The following is a 22358-nucleotide window of genomic DNA, read 5'->3' as shown; positions in this document are numbered from 1 at the left end:
CTTGTTAGTTTCTGGGAGCTGCATAACAAAGCATTGCAGACAGGAGGTTTAAAACAGCATATTTTTATTGTCTCCTAATTCTGGAGGCCATAAGTCTGAGATCCAGGTGTCAGCAGGTCCTGCCCTGACTGGAGGCTCCAGGTGAGGGTCTTTCCTGCATCTTCCAGCTCCCGGTGGCCCCATGCCTCTCTTGGCTTGTGGCCACACCCCTCCAACCTCTGCCTCCGGCGTCACATGGCTGTTTTCTTTTGTGTGTCTGTGTCCAGATTTTCCTCTTCTTACATACACCAATCACCATGGACTAGGCGCCTCCCAATCAGTTCATCTTAACTTGATCATATATGCAATGACTCTAAATACGGCATGTTAAGATGGAAGTGATAGGTTTTAGGGAGGAAGACTGGAGATGTGTGCCATTTTCATCACCGCACCCTGTCAAATGACTGTTGCCATCAGTGTTGACCTTCTCACCTGGCTGAAGTCATCACTCAATCTTTTTTTTTTTTAAAGATTTATGTATTTATGTATACAACAGCTAGAGTACAGGTCAGAGGATTGAGGGGTGAGAGGATTCACCAGAGACAGAGTGGGGAACAGAACAGGCAGACTGACTGAAATACAATGCTGAGGGGAGCAGCGGGCAAGACAGGAGAGGTCTGTGGCGCCATATGGGTAGCTCCCTGGCCAGCTGGGGATCGAACTCATGCTACAGAGGCTGCTGATTGCTTCATAATGCTGTGCTTAACCCCTTGCGCCACCAGGGAGGCCCATTGTTCAAACTTTTTTAAAGCTCTTTAATTATGGAAAATTTCAAACCTATGAAAGCAGGGAGACAAGTTAGGGCCATACTAAGACTTATACAGGGGGGCCTCCCTGATGGCGCAGGGGTTAACGACAGCGCTATCAAGCTATCGCCAGCCACTGCAGCACGAGTTAGATTCCCCGTCCCGTCAGGGAGCTGATACAGCAGACTTCTCCTGTATCCCTGATGTTCCCCTCAGCAGTGTATTTCAGCCGATCTGCCTGTTCTGTTCCCCGCTCTGTCTCTGGTGAGTCCTCTCACCCCCCACACATCTGGCCTGTACCCCAGTTCTTGTATGCATAAATAAATAAATCTTTAAAAAAAAAAAAAAACCTTAGCTATGTCACCTCCCAGGTGTGTGGCCTTAGTCAAATTATTCAATTTCTCTGCGAGGGGGCATCTTCATCTGCAAAGTGGGGCTGTAGGGCTTGTGCCACTTAAGGCTGCTATGAAGATGCAGCACCATCTGGAGTCAGTGGGGCAACCCATCTTCTTCGCCACCAGAAATAGGAGGTGGCTGCTGTTGTAATTTTTGGTGGGGAGCAGCAGAAGGCAGGCTCCAAATGTGGCCCCAGGGCCACGGGAGAGATTAGACCCCACCTCCTGGCTCCAAGGGGCACACTCCCACTCAGGTTACCGTGTCTTGCACATATCCGGGAACAGCGAGCAGAACTGTCCCCTCCCCCCCAATGCTGCTACTTCCATCAGGGACAGGTGACCCGAGAAGGGAGCTTGAGAGGATAAACAGGGCACCCTGGAGAAGACATAGGTCTACAGAATGTTCTGGCTTTAACGTCTAGCATTAGCTAAGCGAATAAATACACAAGATCGTAAGGCTCGGCGCGCCCAGCTTCCCGCCTGGGGACGAGGGGTGTGCCTGGGGCCCTCGGTTGACCCCGCCTGCCGCCCAGGGCACGCTGGGAGCACAAGCTTCTAAAAAGGACAGTGTTTTTCGGGGGGCTCTTCCCCCTTCCCGAGAAGCGAGGGCCACAGGCCGCAGGCTGGGCGATGCCCTCTCCCGCCCGCCAGGGGGCGTCAGAGCCCGTGTCCCTCGCCCGGGCCCCGCCCAGGCCGGGCCCTCCGGGTTCCCAGACGTCGGCCCCAGAGGGGACACCCCTGGAGGCGGGGCTTACCCTCCCCAGTCCGCGAACCCCGCTCCTGGCCGTCCCCGCCACCCCGGCACCCGGAAACGCCCCTGTGCGCCTCCTCTGGAAGGTCACCTGGGGCGAGGAGGGGCGAAGGGCGGAGCTGGCGGGGGCGGCTGCCCCGCTGAGGGGCCAGCGGGGGGGGCGGGCCGTCCAGCCCCGCACCCCGCGCGGCCCTCGCGCCGTCTGGGGTGGGGCCGCAGCGCCCAGCGGGCCCGGGGCCCACGGAGCGCCCGCGCTCTGCACCCACCAGCCCGCAGGTCCGGTGCGCCCAGAGGCGGCGGGGCCTGGGTCACAGCAGGTTGATCTCGTCCAGGTAGCGCGCCAGGACCGAGTCCCGAACGTCCTTGAAGACCTTGCGGATGTTCTGCGTGTCCGTGGCGCACGTGTAGTGGCTGAAGAGGCGCCGGGAGCGGGCGCCCTTCCTGCCCCCGTCGGGGCCGTCGGCGCAGCGCGCGTACATGCCGGCGTACATGTCCAGGATGAAGCTCTTGGCCGCCTCCGAGTCCTGCTTCGGGCCTGGGGCGGGGGAGGGGCCAGTCAGGGCGCCACGCCAGAGCGCAGGAGAGACCCCCCTCCCGGGGCCGAGGGGAGCTCTGGACGCCTCTTCTAGGAGGGCCGCGTCAGGGCTGGGGGACTGTCCACCATGGGGTCTGCACTAGGGCGCCATCTTTTGCTTTTGGGTCACGGTCACCTGGGCCCCGCCAGCGGGAGCATCAGGGACGGACTTGCAGGAGTCACTCGAGCTGGAGGAGCTGGAATGGACCGTGGGACTCCGCTCTGGGAACCTGGGCAGAGCTGTCTTCAAGAGTGTCTCTTGGCTTAGCTTGGAACTAGGGAGATGGAAGCCGGGAGTCACAGAGACAGCCATGGCTGGTGGTACAGAGGCGGGGATGGAGCCTGCTGGGGTGCCTGGGGCCCCGAGCACACACACATGTGTTGAAAGCTCACAGTGATGTGACTCAAGGACTTCAGGAGCCTGAGAGGTGGCTCTGATACTTGCTGGTTCTAAGTGACTTTACATTACTGTGTAGCCTCTGAGCCTGTTTCCTCACTTGTAAAATGACAGAACAGCTCCAGGCCTCCCAGGGTCATTGTAAGGACTGAGCATAATCATGTGGGGGGCGTGACAGCCAGTAAGCAGAAGTTGGTGAACAGGTGCTGTCAGCATCCTTGCAGAAAGGCCTGGGGGTAGCACAAGGTTAAGACCAGGGACTGGTGACCCAGGAAGCCTGGGTTCGAATCCTGAAAGGCAGAAGCTGCTCTCACGTGGCTTTTAGGAAGTGCTTGCTCTGCCCCTAACCTCTCTATGCCACTTGTAACATCTTTACGAACCTGCACTTGAACAAGACACTACAGAGACCTGTGAGCGCCACGTGCAGCGTGAGAGTCAGAGTGTCTATGAAAACTGTGTGTGCTAGGAAGAAATGTTGAAAGGGTAATCACAGATTAAAGATTAGCCTAAAATAAAAGGCTATGTAATTAGGTATGGAAGAGGGGACTACAAAAGATTAGAAAAACATGTTTTAAAAATCTAGTTGGGGCCTCCCTGGTGGCGCAGCGGTTGAGCACTGGGTTGCGAAGCTGCCCGCGGCCTCTGCAGCGCCGGTTCGATCCCCGGCTGCTCCCCGGCCACCGGAGGAGGGTCCCACAGGGCGCGCAGACCTCTCCTGCCGCCCGCTGCTCCCCTCAGCAGTGTCCTTCGGTCCTTGTGCCTGCTCTGCTCCCCGCTCTGGCTCTGGTGAATCCTCTCACCCTCCCGCGCGTCTGACTGTACCCAGTGCATGTATAAACAAAAACAAACAAACAAACAAATAAATAAATAAAACATGCCTCTATTAAAAAAAAAAAATCTAGTTGGGTGCTGGAAATACACGTCCAGCCTTCCAGGTGTGGGCTCTGAGGGTGAAGTGTGTGCAGCAGACCCACACTCAAAAGGTCTGCAAGTAGTGTCAGAATTTCCCTTTTTAAGCAACTGCATGTAATATAAAGCCTTTTGTTACTTCGTCCCCATTCTAGAGAGGGGTAGACTGAGACTCGGAGAGGCCGGGCCATGGAAAGGTCTGAAACTCACATCTGCAAGGTCTTATTTGAAACTCCACTCATTCTGGGATGGGCTAGGGCCTGGATTAGCATCTCACTTGGGAGCTGTTTTGGGAAGGGGAAGGGGAGAGAAAGTTCTAGAACCACTTACCCTGGAAACTGGGGAAGTAGGTAGCCAAGTGCGAGGTGGGAATCTTCTCCTCCAGGATATCAGTTTTGTTCAGGAAGAGGATGACGGACGTGCTTTTGAACCAGGGCAGCTCCAGGATGGTTCCAAACAGGGCCAGGCTTTCCTTCATTCGGTTCTGGGGTGGGCGGGCAGGCAGTCATTGCCCCAGCCAGCTGGCATGGCCCAAACAGGAGCCCTCCCCCATGCAGAGATGGGGCTGTGGGTCTACTGTCCCTGGCTTGGGGCCCCTGGCTGCTGCCTGCTGGGTCTGAGGGAGCTATAGCAGACTGTATGTGTGCCCGGCAGGGTTTTGTGCTTGCACTAGTTTGCCCCCCCCAAATTCAGGTCCACTTGGAACTTTAAAATGTGACCTTGCTTAGAAATAGGGCCTTAGAGGATGTCATTAGTTAAGAAGAGGTCACGCTGGATTAGTGGCAGCAAGCAAATGACTGGTGTCCTTCTAAAGGGGACTTTTGGACCAAGACACATACGTGGGGAGAGCCAGAGATAGAAGATGCATCTACAGGCCCGTGATTGCCAGTGACCCCAAAGCTGACACCGTGGGCTCAGACTTGCAGCCCACAGAGCTGTGAGAGAATAAATTTCTGTTGTATCAGCTCCCGCCCACAACGCAGCCCTTGGTTAGAGTAGCCCCAGCAAATCAGGTCATCTGGGGTGGCTGCCTTCCAGCAAGAACGGTGTCAGAATGACCTCGAATGCATGGACCTCCTACTCCATCTGAAAGTCAAAATTACAGCAACTGACCCTCAGTTCCCCAGACTGTCTACGATGGGACCCCGAAAAGTGAACACCTCGGACGTGATAACATGCGGACCTCCAGCCCCAGTGATAACCAGGGAAAGAGCCCATAAAATGAGGGAAGGCCTTCCTGTCCCTGCAGCGTGACCTGCTTTCCCGGAACAGTTCAGGCCATGCTTCCGGGAGAGGGGCCCCCCAGGGCCTCTTGTCCCTCTCAGGAGCGTGGTGTGTGTGTGTGTGTGTGTGTGTGTGTGTCTACACAAGTGCTCAGTGGTCTGACCAAAGATGGTGGAGAGCAGTGCTAGAGCCACGGGGCACATGGCCCACCGAGGCGGCCCTGGGGCACTGCAGGTGACATGGTCGTTGCGCTCCGCTGGCCATAGGGGACACAGGGCCCCTGCACCCTCGGTGGCCTCTCACCTCCTGATTGTTCTCTTCCAGGCACTGGTCATATTCGCTCAGGGAGGCCAGGTAGATGAGGGCGATCACATTCTCGAAGCAGTGAATCCACTTCTTGCGTTCTGACTTCTGGCCCCCAACATCCACAATCCTGCAGGGAGCCATCCCCTTTCAGAGCTCGGGGTCCAACACGTGGCACCCTGGGCCCCAGTCACGTGTGGTGTTGCCAGCACCGACATTAACAGCAGCGAGAGGAGGAGTCAACCCCGAGCTGTCTCACTTGTGTGTTACAGCAGGTAACTCCCACCTATTTTATAAGCGAGGAAGCTGGGGCTTGAGGAGAGGGGACTTTCCTGATCTCCTGCTACACCAGGTTGGACACATCCAGAGCTGGGCTCTGGCTGCGTGGCCCGTGGGAAGTTGTGGAATGGCTCCAGAACCGTCTGCCCACCTGAGAGATGGGGAGGCTGCGTCGTGACACACGGGACTGTCCACTGGCCTCACAGAGGGGCGTGAGGGCCCCCAGAAGGGGCAGACACTGTCCCCTCTGTGTGTGGCCTGGGACAGGACTGGCCACCACCCCACAGAAGCCTGAGCCCTCCCGCCTTCCTGTTCCCTTCTAAGAAATGTGGGTCACTGATAACAGGTTCCGCGTCATTTCCCCAAGACTCAGCCGTTACTCAGGCAGCCGACGGGAAATGCTTGAGCCAGAGGCCTGAGCAAGAAGAGACTTGCCCGCTGCACAGAGGGAAAGTGAGGCTGGTGCCTGCAGCTCCTGGGCTCAAGACCTGCCGCTCTCATGTGACTTCAGACACCCCCAAATCTCCATATCCAGAGTGGAATTGGGGTACACTGGTTGAGAGTGGGGGTCTGAAGACTGGACTGGAACAGATGTGGGGTACGATACTTGCCAGCCTCTTGTCTCCAGGTCTCAGTGTCCTCTGCGCCCTCACTCCAGCGATTAACGCCTCTTCTCGGCCTAAGATCAGACTCAGGTCTCCCCACCTAAAAATCCCCTCCTCAATGCAGGCTTCCTTGCAACTCCCCCAAGTTCCATCTACCTTCACTTCTAAGCTCTCAGCCATCCACCCGTCATCTGCCCGTCCGTCCGTCCTTCCACCCATCCATCCCCCCACCCACTTGTGAATTCACCTGTCCATCCATTCACTCATCTACCCGTCCCCAAGCCCACCCTTCTCTGCATCATCCACTCATCCACCATCCACTCACTGACCCACCCCCCGCCCTTCCAGACAGCCACCCACACTGACTAACTCACACACTGACCCTGTGCTAATTAGCACTGGTAAAGCAAGTCCCTAACTCTGCGGGGCTCCCCACCTACTGGAGGATACCCACGGCAAACAGATAATTATGAACTTCCTGGTAAGGACGATCACCTCAGTAGCATGCTTGGGAGGCGGGGCTCAGAGAAATGAGGGAATCAACATGGGTGAGCTGGACATAGCCCCTGGGTCCTCCGAGCCGTCCACAGTCCCCTGCCATCAGCCCACAAGCACAGATCTTGCTAAGTCACCAATGACCTTTTAACTGACCATTTTAAAAGTTGCTTATCTCCCTGTATGTTTCCTGGCTTCTCCTTGGCCTTTGCCACTGACCATCGCGCTGTCTGGACAATCTGTTGCTGCACTGGCCTCCTGCCCCTCTGTCTGGTGTCCAGCCACCTCCCAGATGCCCCAGTTTCCTCAGAACCAACCTGCCCCAAATGACTTCATTGTCTTATCTTAACAGCCCTCATCCTGCTGCTGCCACGGCAGCTCTGCCGTCCGCTGTCACCGTGATGGGACACCTGGAAGTCATTTTTGACTTCCTGCTCTGATTCCCCCACTCCTCTATTCCTCTACTCCTGCCCCATCTACATCACAAACAAATCTTGCACCATCCCCCATTTCCATTCCTATGGCCTTCCCCACCCTTCCTGCCTGGACCACGGCTCCCATCTCCTCCTGCATCTCCTAATCTCCAGCCGCACCCCCTCGCCAATCCCTCTGGCCTAGCCCTGACCACAGCCAGTCTTTTCCTGCCCAGAAGCCCCTTGAAAGTTAGCATTTGTGTACCCCTATTCATTCTTTAACCCCCTAATACCGGTGTTCCCTCCTCTAAGAAGACCTCCGCTTCTGGCAGCCTCTTGAGGACTGAGACTGGGAAACTCCTCCTCATCCCTCAGTGCCCCAGCTCCTTTGCCCCTCCTACTGGAAGCCCTCCCCACTCCCAGGCTGTGCTCACCGCAGGTTGGTTTTCTGCACAGAGAAGCAGTACTCGTTGATGCCAGTGGTGGGCATGCGGCTGCGGAGCACGTCCTGGGCCGTGGGGATGTAGTCCTCCTCAGTGATCCGTTCCAGGTGGGACAGGTAGCTGTGGAGCAAGGAGCCCTGAGGCCCAGTCTTTCAGCCTTTCTTTGCTTCTCAGACCCCAGAGCCTAGAAAGGACCCTGCTAGGTGAGGAGGCCCAGAGAGGAACTAGGACTGTGGGGTCTGCTGGTGGCCCACGAGCACCATCCTGGGAATGTTGGGAGTGTTGGGGAGAACCAGTTTCACCCTTGGAGCTGCATGACCTCAGGGGCAGCATGAACCCAAAAACAGCCGCATTGGGGAAGGGTATCACCTTGGGGGGCTGCCCCTAGAACTGGGAATAGGATCCTCATCATCAATCACCCCAGATGCCCAGCATCTTCATAAGGACAGTGTCATTGGCATGATGATTAGTGTCACCCCAGAAAGGGTGTCACCTCAAGAACAGCATCCATCCAGGGTCAGTGTCACCCCAGAAGCAGTGTGCCCCCAGGAACTGTGTCACCCAGGGCAGCATCACCCTAGGAGCTGTGACATCACAGGAGCCGCAACATCCCAGGGCAGTGGCATCCCCAGATTGTCACCCTGGAGCCAGACCACCTGGCAGCCATCCCGGGCCCAGAAGAAAGTCCCTGCAGTGGCAGTCGCCAGCCAGGCCCCTACTGTGTGTGCCCCCTCGGGACTGCGTCCTGGCCGGGGGCTTGCCCTGTGACTGCCCCACCCAAAGCCCTTGGGCCCCTCTCGCACCCACTGTCCGGACACCCCAGACTCACTACACGGCAGAGTCGAGCAGGTGGAACTCGCGCCGGCGCTCGTAGCAGGCCCGGATGCCCGCGTCCCGCCACAGCCACTGCATGGCGACCGCGAAGCGCTTCTCGAAAGTGGCCACTTTATAGGGGTCCTGGCTCATGACCAGACTGGCGTGGTGCTGGGGAGGAAGGACAGGGGTGAGTCGCAGCGTCCACTGCCCCCCTCCTTTCTCCACGGCTTGTCCGTCCTATGCCAGAACCTTCACCACGCGCCCTGCGCGCAGCCCGCCCGCTTCCCTGACTCGCGCCGGCCCCTGTGGGTGTGTGGAGACCCGCAGTGCTGAGTGACCACCAGAGCCCAGGCAGCCCGGGCATCTCCAAGGCCAGGCACCCCCTACGTCCTTAGGCACCAGTTCTTTGGCACCTGCAAGGCAAGTCCCACTACTGAAGCACAAGAGAGGACGCGATCTGCCCGCTGGCACATGGGCACGGGCACGCTCCGCCCCGCCGCGCAGCCCCACGCCCTCGCTCCTTCCCCACAGCAGGCTCTGCGCCACCAGTGCCCCGTCCCTGCTCCAGGAACAGCCACGAGTGCTGCTCAGATCTCTGCACGGCCCGCGTGTGCACACATGCACATCTGTGCGTGCATGCGTTTGTGAGTGCCTTTGCACGTGTGTGCAGGGTGTGTGAATATATGTGGGTGTGTGCCTTTGTGCTCCTATACACATGTGTGATGTGGTGTGTGTGTGTGTGCCTTAGTGTGTACACTCACTGGTGGGTGCTCACACATGGGCCAGGGTGTGCTTGCATGTGAATTGGGTTTATGCATGTACATGTGCTTGTGTGTGCATGTGTGTCTGTGTGTGTGCGTGGACACATACATGCACACTTGTATGATGTGCACGTGCGTGTGTGCGCATATGCAAATGTGGGCACGAGTGTGTGTGCTTGTGTATGCATTTGTGTGTGTGTGTGTGTGTTTAGGTGGGTGTGTGTTGTATATGCACTTCTACAGCCCTGACCCCAAACGCCATTGTCTGGATGTTGGACAGGAGGTCAAAGGAATTCAGAGGCCTGGGTAGGCTCTGGGGTCCAGTGACCAACTTGGCCTTCCCTCTGCATCAGGCCAGGCAGGCACAAAACGCAAATAGCTGGGATGAGGGTGGGGAGCCAGTAGAAAGTGGTCCCTGAATATTCTCCCCATCAGTCCCAGGCTGACCAGCAGGAGTGGGAAGAGATGATGGTAGATTATGCCCCTTCTGTGCCCCACCGAACGTGAGTGCCTTTCAAGCTTCTACTGAAAGTGGTTCGTGTCTGAGTGACTGTGGGTGAGGACTCGGGACGGACTGGCCACTAAATAGTGGAAATGTTTAAAAGTTGAAGTCCCATTCACAGTTGCATCAGCACCTATGGAACGCTTGCAGTCTGTTCTGGGCTAGACTGTGTTCTCTGCAAATCCATGTGTTGAAGTCCTAACCCCTCCTGGGCCTCAGAAGGTGGCTGTTTGGAGATAAGGTCTTGATAGAGGCGATGAAGGTAAAGCGAGGTCATTAGGGTGGGCGCTAATGAAAAATAACGGATGTTCTTATAAGAAGAGGCGGCGAGGACAGACAGACAGACACCCCAGCAGGATGACCTTGTGAGGACACTAGGAGACTGCAGGAGAACCAACCTGGTTGACACTTTGACTTCAGACTGTCAACCTTCATGACCACAAAGACTTTAACTTCTGTTGTTTAAGCCGCCCCTTCTGGGTACTTTATTATGACAAACTGAACAAACACTCTATTTGAAATTTTAAAAAACACAATCAAAATGAGTAATCGTTTAAAAAGCATAACTTTGGGGCCTCCCTTGGTGGCGCAGGTGGTTGAGCGCAGTGCTGTAAAGCTGTCCGCAGCCTCTGCAGCACCGGTTCGATCCTGGCCGGCCTGTGAGGATCCCACATGGCGCCGCAGACCTCTCCTATTTCGCCCACTGCTCCCCTCAGCAGTGTATTTCGTCAGTCTGCCTGTTCTGTTCCCCACTCTGTCTCTGGTGAATCCTCTCACCCTCCCGCACATCTGGCCTGTACCCCAGTTCTTGTATATATATAAATAAATAAATCTTTAAACAAAAATGAAAAGCAAAACTTTGGAGAAATGTTGTTTTTTTTTTTAAAGATTTATTTATTTTTAAACAAGAACCAGGGTACAGGCCAGATGCACGGGAGGGTGAGAGGATTCACAGGAGACAGAGGAGGGAACAGAACAGGCAGACAGACCGAAACACACACAGGCTCTCAACCACCTGCGCCACCAGGGAGGCCCTGGAGAAACATTCTTTTAAAAATTAAAAGTAAAAATTATATTCAGTGAAGGTCCTGAATTGATTAATATATGGTCAAAGACTGTGGGTCTTTTGCTGTTGAAAGTCAGGAGACAGGGGCCTCCCTGGTGGCGCAGCGGATTGAACTCCACACTGTGAAGCTGTCCGCAGCCTCTGCAGTGCAGGCTCGATCCCCGGCCGGCCAGGGAGCTACCCACATGGCACAGCAGACCTCTCCTGTCTCGCCCACTGCTCCCCTCACCAGTGTCTTCCATCTGTCTGCCAATTCTGTTCCCCACTCTGTCTCTGGTGAATTCTCTCACCCTCCCCCGCCTCTGACTGTACCCCAGTTCTTGTATAAATAAATCTTTAAAAAAAAAAAGTCAGGAGACAGGAGGTAAAAGGACAGCCCACTCTCACTGCTTCTAATTACCACAATATTAAGGCCCTATCCAATGTAATAGGCCAGAAAAAGACATGAAATCTGTCAGTTTTGGAAAGGAATATATTAAACTGTGGTTATTCGCAGATGACATGACTATACATAGAAGATCCTAAATAGTCTAGAGATAAACTACTAGAATAAACAAGTGATTAACAAAGCCGCTGAATACAGATCAACATACAAAAGACCTTTGTGCATCTATACACGAGCCACTAGCTAGTGAACACTTTAAAAAGTTTAAGTCCCATTTACAGTAGCATCAAAAGATCCCAAGTATCTAGGGATAAATCTAACAATAGATATAAAACATTCTCTACACTGAGAACCACAAAGTGCTTAAAAGAAAGATTTAAAGATCTAAATAAATGGGAGGCCCTGCCACATTCATTTCTAAGCTGTAATTCTCTCCAAATGAACCTACAGGACTCAAAATGCAATCCTAACCAAATCCCAGAAGAGGGGAGTGTGTGTGTGTGTGTGTGTGTGTGTGTGTGTAAATAGACAAGATAATTCTAAACTTTATGTAGAAATGCAAAGGACCTAGCGTAGCCAAGGCAATTCTGGAGAAGAACAAAATGGCAGGATTCCACTACCAGATGTCAAGGTTAGCCTACTAAGAAGTTACAGTCACTAACTTAGTGATATTCACTCAAAGACAGTTCAATAGACCAATGGAACAGAAGATCAAATGTTGATGGATCCAGGCATCTTTGAATACATGATTGATCACACAAGTGAGACTGTAGTGCTGTGGGGAAAGGGTGGCTTTTTCTGTCAATGATGCTGGTATAATTAAATATCTGCACTGGAAAAGAAAAAGAAAGAAATTTGATCCCAGCCCCACACTTTACACAAAAATCAATTCTAGATGGAACATAAATCTGAATGAGAAACAAGGCCTCCCTGGTGGCGCAAGGGTTAAGATGCAACTGATGAAGCAATCAGCAGCCTCTGCAGCACGAGTTCGATTCCCAGCCGGCCAGGAAGCAACCCACATGGCACAGCAGACCTCTCCTGATTCACCCGCTGCTCCCCTCAGCAGTGTATTTCAGTCAGTCTGCCTGTTCTATTCCCCGCTCTGTGTCTGGTGAGTCCTCTCACCCCCCACACCTCTGGCCTGCACCCCAGCTCTTGTATGCATAAATAAATACTTAAAAAAAATATATCAATGTGAAACAATAAAGCTCCCAAAAGATTAAGTATAGAGATTTTCATCATGACCTCTGAGTAAAATAAATATCTTAAGTTGGTCACAAAAAAATTTACAAAAAATGGCTGATAAATTGGTCACCACCAAAATTAAGAACATCTATCCATCTGTCTCTGGTGAATCCTCTCACCCCCCTGCACCTCTGGCATGCACCCCAGGTCTTATATGCATAAATACATAAATATATTTTTTAAAAAGATTTGAACTGTTGTTTCATGAAATAGAGTATCCAAGTTCCCAACAAATGAAAAGTGCAAATATCCTACAGAAATGCATATATTCTCATCATAGATCTGCAGCTGACCCAGTGCTGGACAGTACTGGGATGGGTAACACACCATGGCACACTTTATGGCAGAAACCAACCACAACTATGTCCTAAAAGACAGGCAAACCTGGGACATAGGACTCAGGCATAGAGGAATATTCTGTAAAATGTTATGAGAATTTCAAAAACAGGTAATCTAACCTCAGGTGATGGAAAATGGGTAGAGGCTACCCTTGGGGAACAGTGACTTTGAGAAGGGACCTCTGGGGACATGTTCTGCTTCTTGTCCTGGACAGGAGCTCCATGTGTGTGTTTGCCTTGTGATAATCCACTGAGCTTCCCAGATGGGCCTTTTTCTGCATGGGAGTTATAGCTTAACAAAAAGTTATTTTCTAAAGAAAGGCAGTGAATGTCTGCTTCGGTTATTGGGTGCTTATCTGTTGTGTTCTCCTTATGGACTGTGAATCTTGAGCAAAATGCTTTGTGTTCCGTTGCTTATCTATAAATGGGGTGAGGGCATCCAGCTGAAAGGGGTTAATCCAAGGATTAAAAAAATTACACCACCTTCTAACACTTACTGAGCGCATACTACATTCCAGGTGGTATGTATTAAGCCTATGCACTAGGTACTATTTACTAGTCCTCAGCTACCCTTCCAAAGTCCTTGGACCAGCTCAAATCCACAAATCAAAAGCTTTACGATTGTAGAAAAGTAGTATGACATTATATCTATTAGTATGGCTATTATGAAAAACAAACTTAAGCATTGGAAAGGAGGTGGAGAAATTAGAACCTTTGCACATATTTTGTGGGAGTTCAAAATGGTGCAGTCTCTATGGAAAACAGCATGGAATGTCCTCAAAAAGTTAAAAATAGAGCCCTTATATGATCTAGCAATTCTACTCAAGGATATTTATCCAGAAAAAATGAAACCTGGATCTCTAAAAGATATTAGCACTCACATGTGTACTGCAGCACTAATAGAACATTCAAGATGTACAAGATGTCCATCAATGGATGAGTGGGTGAAGACAATGCCGGAGACAGTCATCCACTGCTTGACAGCACAGAGTGGTGTCAAAGGACAGACCACACAAATGAAGATGGTCCCAATAGGCTACACCATATAGCCTACGTATATATTACACTATATCATCTAGGTTTGCGTAATTACACTCTGACGCGTGTACAGTGATGAAGTCACCAAACGAGGCATTTCTCAGAAGGCATCCTGCTCACTAAGTGTTACGTGACTGTGTATATAAAATATTGGAATATTGTTCAACCGTAAGAAAGAAGGAAATTCTGCAGCAAGTGACAATATGGAAGAAACTTAAGGACACAGGACACAGATAAATCTTGTATGATCCTGTTTATACAAGGCATATAGGACAGATAAATTCTTGGAAATTGAGAGAATAGGACTGGGGGAGAGGAAATAGGGAGCTTTAGTTCACTGGCCATAAAATTTAGTTACAAAAGATGAATGCATTCCAGAACTCTGCTTTTAAAAATTGTGCCTCTAGTGAACACTACTGCAATGTGCACTTACAGTTTCTTGAGAGGGTAGATCTCATGTTAAATGTTCTTAACACAATAAAATTAAATTTAAAAAAAAGAAAATTGAAGTTATGCAAGATTAGTAGCCCCTCCAGCCACAGGATGGGGCAGAACTCAGCATGGGTCAATTGTATTAGTTTCTGTAAAGGAGTCGATGCCAGACTCAGGACACCACCCAAGCAGTTCGGGTTCCAGTAAGAGAAGACCAAGCCCAGGGGAGTCCACAGGGAACAAGGGGGCAGCTTGCTAGCTTGCTGGCATTAGAGAGGCGCCATCTTCCCCACCCCCACTTGTAGGCAGCCGTCTGAGACTACAGGTCCCAGTGTGCCATGCACTGGACTTCCTGAGCTGGGGTGTCACTGGGAATTAGGGACAGAGCTAAGCACACAAATGAAACTCTATAATAGGGAAGGCAGGTGGGCTCGGGGGCTCTTGCTTCTATAGCTTTGACTTGCAGCCAGGGATTTGGGGGGACTTGGAGAGTTGTGGAGAAGAGACATGCAGAAACACTTGAGACACATGGGTAAGAGCCACGTGGGAAATCTGTCCTTGGCAGAGACATTGGGGGCCATTATCTTGATTTGTACTTTGATTTCATTCCTTTTTCCCCAGAGTTGCCTTACCCCTTCCTTGCTACTCCCTGCCAGAAGTTACCTACTGGTGGCAAGCCAGCCCTGCTTGGTGAGGCCTTTGCCCATGAGGGAATGGATCATTTTCAAGGTTTTATTAGAAATATCCTTCCTGCTCCTCTCTCCCTATAAACATTAATTCTATTAAATATCTATCACCCCAAGAGTTTACTTCCTCTGCCTTTATGTACACAGATGGCCGGATCCCTTTAAAGTATGCACCCCTTAATAGTTTGGCATCCCTGGGTACCCCTCAGTTGGGGCAAACTGTTTTGTATCCCTTAATAGTTTGGGATCCCTGGGTGCCCCCCATAACGGGAGGATACCAGGAATCTCCCTGGAGGGTGTTCTCAACGAAGGCCCAGGTGTCAGACAGAGCACAACCCTTGGGGGTGCAAGAGGACACAGTCTTACTTGGGGGTCTGTGGGGATATGATCTCACCCTAAAATCTTAAGGGACAGGCCTTAGCAAGACTCACACATGGCAAAGTCACAGGACACTCACCTTGTTCTCAGGCCTACTGAAAGGGATCTGCAGCCGGTCCATGGCCTCGATCATGGTCTGCATGGAGACGAAGATGTTCTGGTAGACCAGGGGCCGAAAGCCCTTGCGGTCCTCCTCCGAGTAGCCGGCCCCGTGGATGATCCGCATTTGCTTGATGAACGTGCTCTTCCCACTCTCGCCAGGGCCTTGGGAGACACAAGGTTGAGTCAGTGTTGGGGGCTCTCCCCACGGCCCCCCCAATTCAGACAGGGCCTCACTTTGTGAATCTGGGCAAGTGTCCCCAACATTCTATGGCTCTTTCCTCATCTGTAAAACATAGTTTGCCAAAATCCACGTCTGCCAGGCAGATGTGAGGCTAAACCAGCGCTTAGCAAGGTATTCCCAGGAGAGGCCTGCAAACCTCGGCCCAGACACCACCCCGTCTACGTCTCATGTGGTCTTTGCATTTCCAGTAACTTTCATAGTTGCAATTTGTACATTTTTAAGGATGTATTTATGCATACAAGAGCTGGGGTGCAGGCCAGAGGTGTGGAGCGTGGTGAGAGGATTCACCCGAGACAGACAGGGGAGCAGAACAGGCAGATTAACTGAAATACACTGCTGAGGGGAACAGCAGGGAGACACTAGTTCAATCCCCAGCCAGGGAGGAGGCCCACATGGCGTGGCAGACCTCTCCTGTCTCACCTGCTGCTCCCCTCAGCAGTGTATTTCAGTCATTCTGCCTGTTCTGCTCCCCACTCTGCCTCTGGTGAACTTCTTACCCCTTGCATCTCTTGCCTGCACCCCAGCTCTTGTATGCATAAATAAATACATCTTAAAAAAATAAAATTTCAGGTAGAGGAATTTTGTAAAGAACATAAAATAGGATAAAGAGTGTAAGGTGATGTGATAACTAAGTATCAAGGAAGACCTCTCAGTAGAGGTGGCTTGTGAGGCTGAGTTCTGAAGGCTGGAAAGATTATTCTTATGTCAATATCTAGAGGAAGAGCACAATAGGCAGCGGGTACAGTCAGTGCAAAGGCCCTGGGGCAGGACCTGGGTATGGGAGAAATAGCAAGGAGACCCTTCTGGTTGGAGGGAGGGGGACCAGAGGGAGGAGATGAGGGTAGGGAAGGGTCTGACAGGTCAGCAGGAGGATGGGGCTTTGACCACCAGTGAGGTAGTCCCCCAAGGGCCTGGGCGTAGGAGGGGCGGAATCTGACTCAGGTGCTCACCATCACCCCTGCTATCTCCTGTGGAAAGTACAAGTCACCGAGGGCAGTGAGACCTGGGCACTGTGGACTGCTGTAGCGGGACAACCAGGTGCAGGACAGGCAGGGGGCTGGGGATCCGGGGGCCAAGGGGCTGGGAGGCTGGCAGCAACCAAACCCCTCAGCCCCAGCAAATCTTTTTTTTTTTTTTAAGATTTTTATTTATTTATTTAAACAAGAACCAGGGTACAGGCCAGATTCGCGGGAGAGTGAGAGGATTCACCAGAGACAGAGCGGGGAACAGAACAGGCAGACTGAGGAAATACACTGCTGAGGGGCACAGCAGGGAGACACGAGAGGTCTGCTGTGCCATATGGGACCCTCACCGGCCAGCCAGGATCAGAACCGGCGCTGCAGAGGCTGCAGACAGCTTCATAGTGCTGCGCTCAAACACCTGCGCCACCAGGGAAGGCCCCCCCCCAGCAAATCTTTACACTTTTTCTCTGGGCTCTCTCTCTCTCTCTCTCTCTCACTGTCTCGTGGTCTCACCTCTCTGCAGTCACGACCTCTCATAGCCGTCCTTTTGTCTCGAGTGACGCTGCCCTTAGAGCCCTGGCCTCTAGGCTCAGGTGTGCACAGTTCCGCGTGCCCACACCATACTCCAGGTGTCCACCATCAGGTACGCATGCCCTCACCCATGCGCCTTCCACATTGATAAGACCAAGGCCACAGGTGATAGTCACAGAGGCCAATGGCACAAAGACCTAATCACCTTCATTTACCCTACGAGCGCCTGGGCACACACCCACAAGGCCACCTTGGGTTCTGGCAACACTAGAGCCAGGAGCCAAGGGCCAGAAACTCAGGAACCAAGCCTGGGCCTGCTATCTGAGTGCAGAAAGCTCCCTCTTGGGTCTGTCTCTGAGGCTCCTGCACGTGGCGGGGCCGGCTGGCTCCTGGGGACACTGGCCTGGGGCCCTTCCAGGTAGCGGAGGGGTGCTGGTGCAGGAGGAACTGGAACAAACATCAAAAAGGGAAGAGCTCGCCTGACTGGGCCCAGAAAGGAGAAACAGGAGTAGAGGCAAGCAAATGAAAAGAGGTAGAGTGTGGGGTGCAGGGAGGAGCAGGTGCTGTATTGCATGGCTCCCCAGGGCTCTGTGACCCTACAGACCCCAACACACCGCAGGCAACCAGGGCAGGTCTGGGTTGACACCAACTGTTGATAAGTCTGCTGGTCTCCATGTTCAAGAGAGAGTCACGGTTCCCTCCCTGTGCATGACTTCAGTGGGGGAACCGGGAACGCTGGCAAGGTGGGAATCAGGGGTGACCTCCTGACAGGGGGGCAGACACTGCTGCCTGCTTCTGATCATGACTTTTGGGGCCTTTGCTTTCTAGAGGAATTAAACCTATCGACAAATTTAGGAGTCAAATGGTGTCAGGTTGCAACGTACTCAGAAATGGTTCAAAGATAATGGAATTTGTATGCATTAAATATACATGCATACGTAAATTATAGATTATGCATTCTACAAATTAAACGCACATTATACACTTATGTATAGTGTGTATATGTATATATAGTGAGAAAGAGACAGAAAGAGGATAAAGAAAATACGTAAAATTTGACATTTATAGAAGAATGCGGTGCAACTTTTCTATAATTCTGAAGGACTTCAAAATAAAAATTAAGAATGATTAAAAAAAAAAACCCTAAATGTGGGCCTCCCCGGTGGTGCAGCAGTTGAGCGCTGGGTTGCGAAGCTGCCCGCAGCTTCTGCGGCGCCGGTTCGATCCCTGGCTGCTCCCCGGCCACTGGAGGAGGGTCCCACAGGGCGCGCAGACCTCTCCTGCCGCCCGCTGCTCCCCTCAGCAGTGTGCTTCGGTCCTTCTGCCTGCTCTGCTCCCCGCTCTGGCTCTGGTGAATTCTCTCACCCTCCCGCGCTTCTGACTGTACCCAGTGCTTGTGTAAATAAATAAATAAATAAATCTTTAAAAAAAAAAACCAAAACCGTAAATGCAATGTGAGATGCTGAATTGGATACTGGAGTAGAAAAGGGATTTTAGTGGGAAAACCCTGTAATCCAAATTTTGGTGTGTCATTAATAGTAATGTAATAATAGTAATAGTAATGGGGCCTCCCTGGTGGTGCAAGGGTTAAATCTCAGCACTATGAAGCTGTCCGCAGCCTCTGCAGCACGAGTTCTATCCCCGGCCAGGGAGCTACCCACATGGCACAGCAGACCTCTCCTGCCTCACCCACTGCTCCCCTCAGCAGTGTATTTCAGTCAATCCGCCTGTTCTGCTCCCCTCTCTGTCTCTGGTGAGTCCTCTCACCCCGGCACCTCTCTCCTACACCCCAGCTCTTGAATGCATAAATAAATCTTTTGAAAAATAGTAACAGTAATGTAAAAATAGGGTAATTTCTCAGCCACGACCAGTGCAGTGAGGTTGCGTGAGATGTGACTGGGAGGGGAAGTTGTGTAGCGCAGACAGGAACTCTCTGTACTATCTTTGTCTCTTTTCTGTAAATCTAACATCATTCCAAAATGAAAAGTTCCCTAAAAAAATATAAGCCAAAAAAGCACCCTGTGAGCTCAACTTCTCCAATGCAAGGCCACATGCGTCTCAGATTCCAGACTTCCCTGGGCCTCCAGGAGGGGCCCGATCAAGCTCACAAATGCCCTGGTTGCCATGGCAAGTGCACGTGTCACTGCCACAGGACAAGCAGCTCCAGCAGAACCCGGGGAAATCTCAGGCTGCGCACTTCACGCGTATGGAAACTGAGTCCCAGGTGCATTACGCAGCCAGCTCGCCAAGCCGGTGCCGTCTGAGTCCAGCGCTCGCAGGCTTCCCAGGATCACACCCGTACGCAGGGCTAACCACAAAGGAGCAATCCTCACCCTCCTCCCCATCAATGCCGTCACCATGACTCAACTCTTAGTATCTCCCAAGCCCAGGTACTCTCTGCATGTCCTCAGCCAATCCTCACAAAGATATCCACTGTTTTCCCAGGTCCAGGGAAATATGGGGGCTCAGAGGGGTAAACGAATCCCCCTGGAGCCACACAGCGAATGGAGAAGCAGCAGAGTCAGCGCAAGTCTTCCGAGCCCCTCACCAACAAGACACAGGTAGTGAGGGCAAGTGTCATCAAAATACCAGTTAATGTGCCGTTTCCATGGACACGTGGAAGCTGGACAGCTCCTGTGGGGTACAGGGACCCACAGCAGAGAACTAGACCCCTGGCCCCTCCTCAGTTGCCTCCAACTCTCTGATCTCAGGTCTCCCCCAAAAGCATGGAGAACAGAGTTTTTACCAAGCACCAGCTAACCTAATTTTTTTTTTTGCAATACATTCATTTCCCCAATTTTTGTTTTATTTAAAAAATGAAGGTTGCCACCCACCACAGGCACGTGTGGTGTGTGAATGGATCACAGCCCCAAGTCTGAAAAACTCGGCGGTTCCCCTCTTTGTAGCCCAAGGAGGACCCTCGCCCGCCCCCCTGCTGGGAGGGCAGGGAGACCGGCCTGCTTCAGGAAGTGACCCCACCCCGGCCCTGCAGCCCAGGGCAGCGCGGGAGGCTGTGGGGAAAGCTGGTCCACGTGGCATGGCTTCAGGACCCAGACGGGAAGTGAAAGCTTCCTCCTGGGAAGGATGAGGAAATGGAGCCCAGCAGGGGCTTGGGAGAGGCTGCCAAACCAGCATCATGAGACAGCCACGTGGCTGCTCCCGGGGGCTGGCAGAGAACGCCCTCCCCTGCCTCTTGGGAAGCGGGGTCCTGGGGAACAGGGGGGCAGCCAGGGCAGGCGGCTCAGCTCCAACATCAGGCTCAGAATGGTTCCGGACCACTCCAGACCAACCCCCGGGCCTCCGTTTCCCCATCTGCCCCCGGCGCTCTGTGGCTCTTCTCTCCCGAGGCACATGCTCAGGCCCACCAAGCATGGGAGCCACACAGAACATCTCGGATGAATGAATGAATGAATCTATCAGTCAATCATTCGATCAGGGCCGGTTGGCGATGCTCTGCCCAAAAGACTTGTGCTAAGAAACCAGAACAAACCCGGGCCAAGTCCTGGCTGAGCTAACCATCCTCGCAGGGGAGCCTGGACAGGGGTGGAGAAGGCCAGGGCTGGCCGGCACACCTGAGATCATCATTCCCTTCCCATGACGCAGGAGCTGGTAGGGCGTGCTGGGCCTGCCAGGCAAGCGCCAGGCCCCCACGACCCACCCAACCAGGCCAGCTCCGTGCCCATAGAAGCCTCCCAGGTGGAGGGCCTGGGGCCGGAACCCTGCTCGCGCCTTCCCTGCGCCTCGGTGTCTCGCCACACAGTGGGCTCCCACCTGGAGGCGCCCCTGGGTCCCCCCCCCCCCGCCTGCCCTGTCCTCCTCCTTCTCCTCGCCCCAGGGTGCGTCGCCCATCCGGCTGCTCCCAGCTCACCCAGCAGCAGCAGCTTTAGCTCCCCGCGGTCTCGCTTCTTCTGCTCCATGAGGATCCTGTTGATCTCCTGGTCGATGCGGGCGGCGGCCTTCTCATCCTCCGTCAAGCACCAGGGGCAGCAGCGCCAGGTCAGGGAATGGGCCATGGTGCCAAGGCTCAGAGGGCACCAGGTGGCATGGCCCCAGGGTCCTCTGGGGAGGGCACCTCCAGCCCTGCGGCTCCAGAGGGGGGCTTCTGGCAGCGGACGTGAAGGGGCTGCCTTGGGGGTCACCCCCCCAAGGACGCCTTATTTCCCGGCCTTGGGCACCTGGGCAACCCAGCTCGGCAGTGTGGAGGGGGAGAAGGGGAGAGGAGAAGCAGGAGAGAGGGCGTGGAGGCTCAGGGCTCCCCACCCATCTCCGAGACCTGCCGGGACCTGGCCAAACAGGTTGTCTGCAGAGGTGAGGTGGGTGCCTCCAGGGAGGGCAGGGCAGGGCGCTGAGAGCCAACCGCTGTTTGGCCCAGTCCTGCAGCCTGCCTGCCCTCCTTCCTCATTCTGGTAAAGGGGCGGACCCCATCCTCTTTGGACACCACCCCCAGACCGTCCCCAGCCACCACCCCCATCCTCTGAGCCAATTATGAGCAAGTTATCATAACACTAATGATGATCTTTATTCAAATCAGCCGAGGCCAAGTGACACCTACAGCCTGAAGGTGTCTGAGTGGCTCAGGCCAAGCTGCCGCAGCGCACTGAGGATGTTGCCGAGGTGCAGTCGGGAAATGACTCGCCCAGGGGCCCTGGTGGCTGGGGTGAGACAGCCCGGTTTCACTGGTGGGGCCCAGGGCCTGGAGGCTAACTGGGCAACTTTGAGGAGGGGTCATTTGTCTTCTTGCCCACATTTATTAAACACCTACTGTGTGACAGGAGTGACCGAGAGGACCCAAACCCCTCACCTAGCTGCCTACAATCTAGTCAGAGAGACAGAGAAGGAAAAGCATCTAAAACTTTTATTTGAGTCTGTTAGGTGACTATCAACTCAAAGTAAGACAGGAAGGGGGTTGGGAGATGTCAGAGGCTGGGGTTATGACTTTAAACAGGGGTCAAGGACAGGCAGGCTGTGCAGAGGGGCCCTGAGGAGCTGGACCTATTAGTCCAGGACACCGTCCCAAAATCCACCCTGCCTGACCTAGTGGCCCTTGGTATGCTGGAAGGAGAACCACTGCTTCCACAAAGGTGAGGTCCCCGGTTATCTCCAATGCAGCAGATCTCTGCCATTTATGGGTGCAAACCCCACTTTGCAAGTTTCTAGAAGGTGCTAGAATGTTCTAGAAAGTTCCAGATTTTATCTCTCTCTCTCTCTCTCACACACACACACACACACACGCACACGTGCACAAACACACACACACACACACACACACAGAGATATGCGTCATTGGGGTCACATGAGC

The 22358-nt window shown here is 53.2% G+C and overlaps 1 protein-coding gene across 2 annotated transcripts; it reads right to left on the bottom strand.

The window, feature by feature from the left end:
• Positions 1 to 43: 43 nt before the first annotated feature.
• GNA15 (G protein subunit alpha 15) lies at positions 44 to 21439 on the bottom strand. Of its 2 annotated transcripts, XM_037505034.2 has the most exons (8): positions 20928 to 21439; positions 15303 to 15487; positions 8403 to 8557; positions 7565 to 7693; positions 5339 to 5468; positions 4142 to 4295; positions 2198 to 2466; positions 44 to 352 (listed from the first exon to the last, which is right to left on the bottom strand). In XM_037505034.2, exons 1-7 carry the CDS (start codon positions 21070 to 21072, stop codon positions 2240 to 2242), a joined length of 1125 nt encoding a protein of 374 aa, XP_037360931.1. In that variant the 5' UTR covers positions 21073 to 21439; the 3' UTR covers positions 44 to 352; positions 2198 to 2239. The 2 variants fall into 2 exon arrangements, with proteins under 2 accessions (XP_037360931.1, XP_054549022.1); XM_054693047.1 differs by lacking the exons at positions 44 to 352; positions 2198 to 2466 and adding an exon at positions 3616 to 3718.
• Between the last annotated feature and the right edge of the window lie 919 nt (positions 21440 to 22358).

This window comes from Talpa occidentalis, unplaced genomic scaffold (genome assembly GCF_014898055.3).
Source record: "Talpa occidentalis isolate TD23 unplaced genomic scaffold, MPIMG_talOcc4v2.1 talOcc4.12, whole genome shotgun sequence".
Lineage (NCBI taxonomy): Eukaryota > Metazoa > Chordata > Mammalia > Eulipotyphla > Talpidae > Talpa > Talpa occidentalis.
This window is presented reverse-complemented; position numbering and strand designations above follow the sequence as displayed.

Coding starts and splice junctions, on each gene's coding strand:
- GNA15 (XM_037505034.2), bottom strand. CDS start 21,072: ATGGCCCATTCCCTGACCTGGCGCTGCTGCCCCTGGTGCTTGACGGAG. Junction 7,694..8,402: donor CTGCTCGACTCTGCCGTGTA/GTGAGTCTGGGG, acceptor CTTGCTCCACAG/CTACCTGTCCCACCTGGAAC. Junction 2,467..4,141: donor CTACTTCCCCAGTTTCCAGG/GTAAGTGGTTCT, acceptor CCCCCGCCCCAG/GCCCGAAGCAGGACTCGGAG.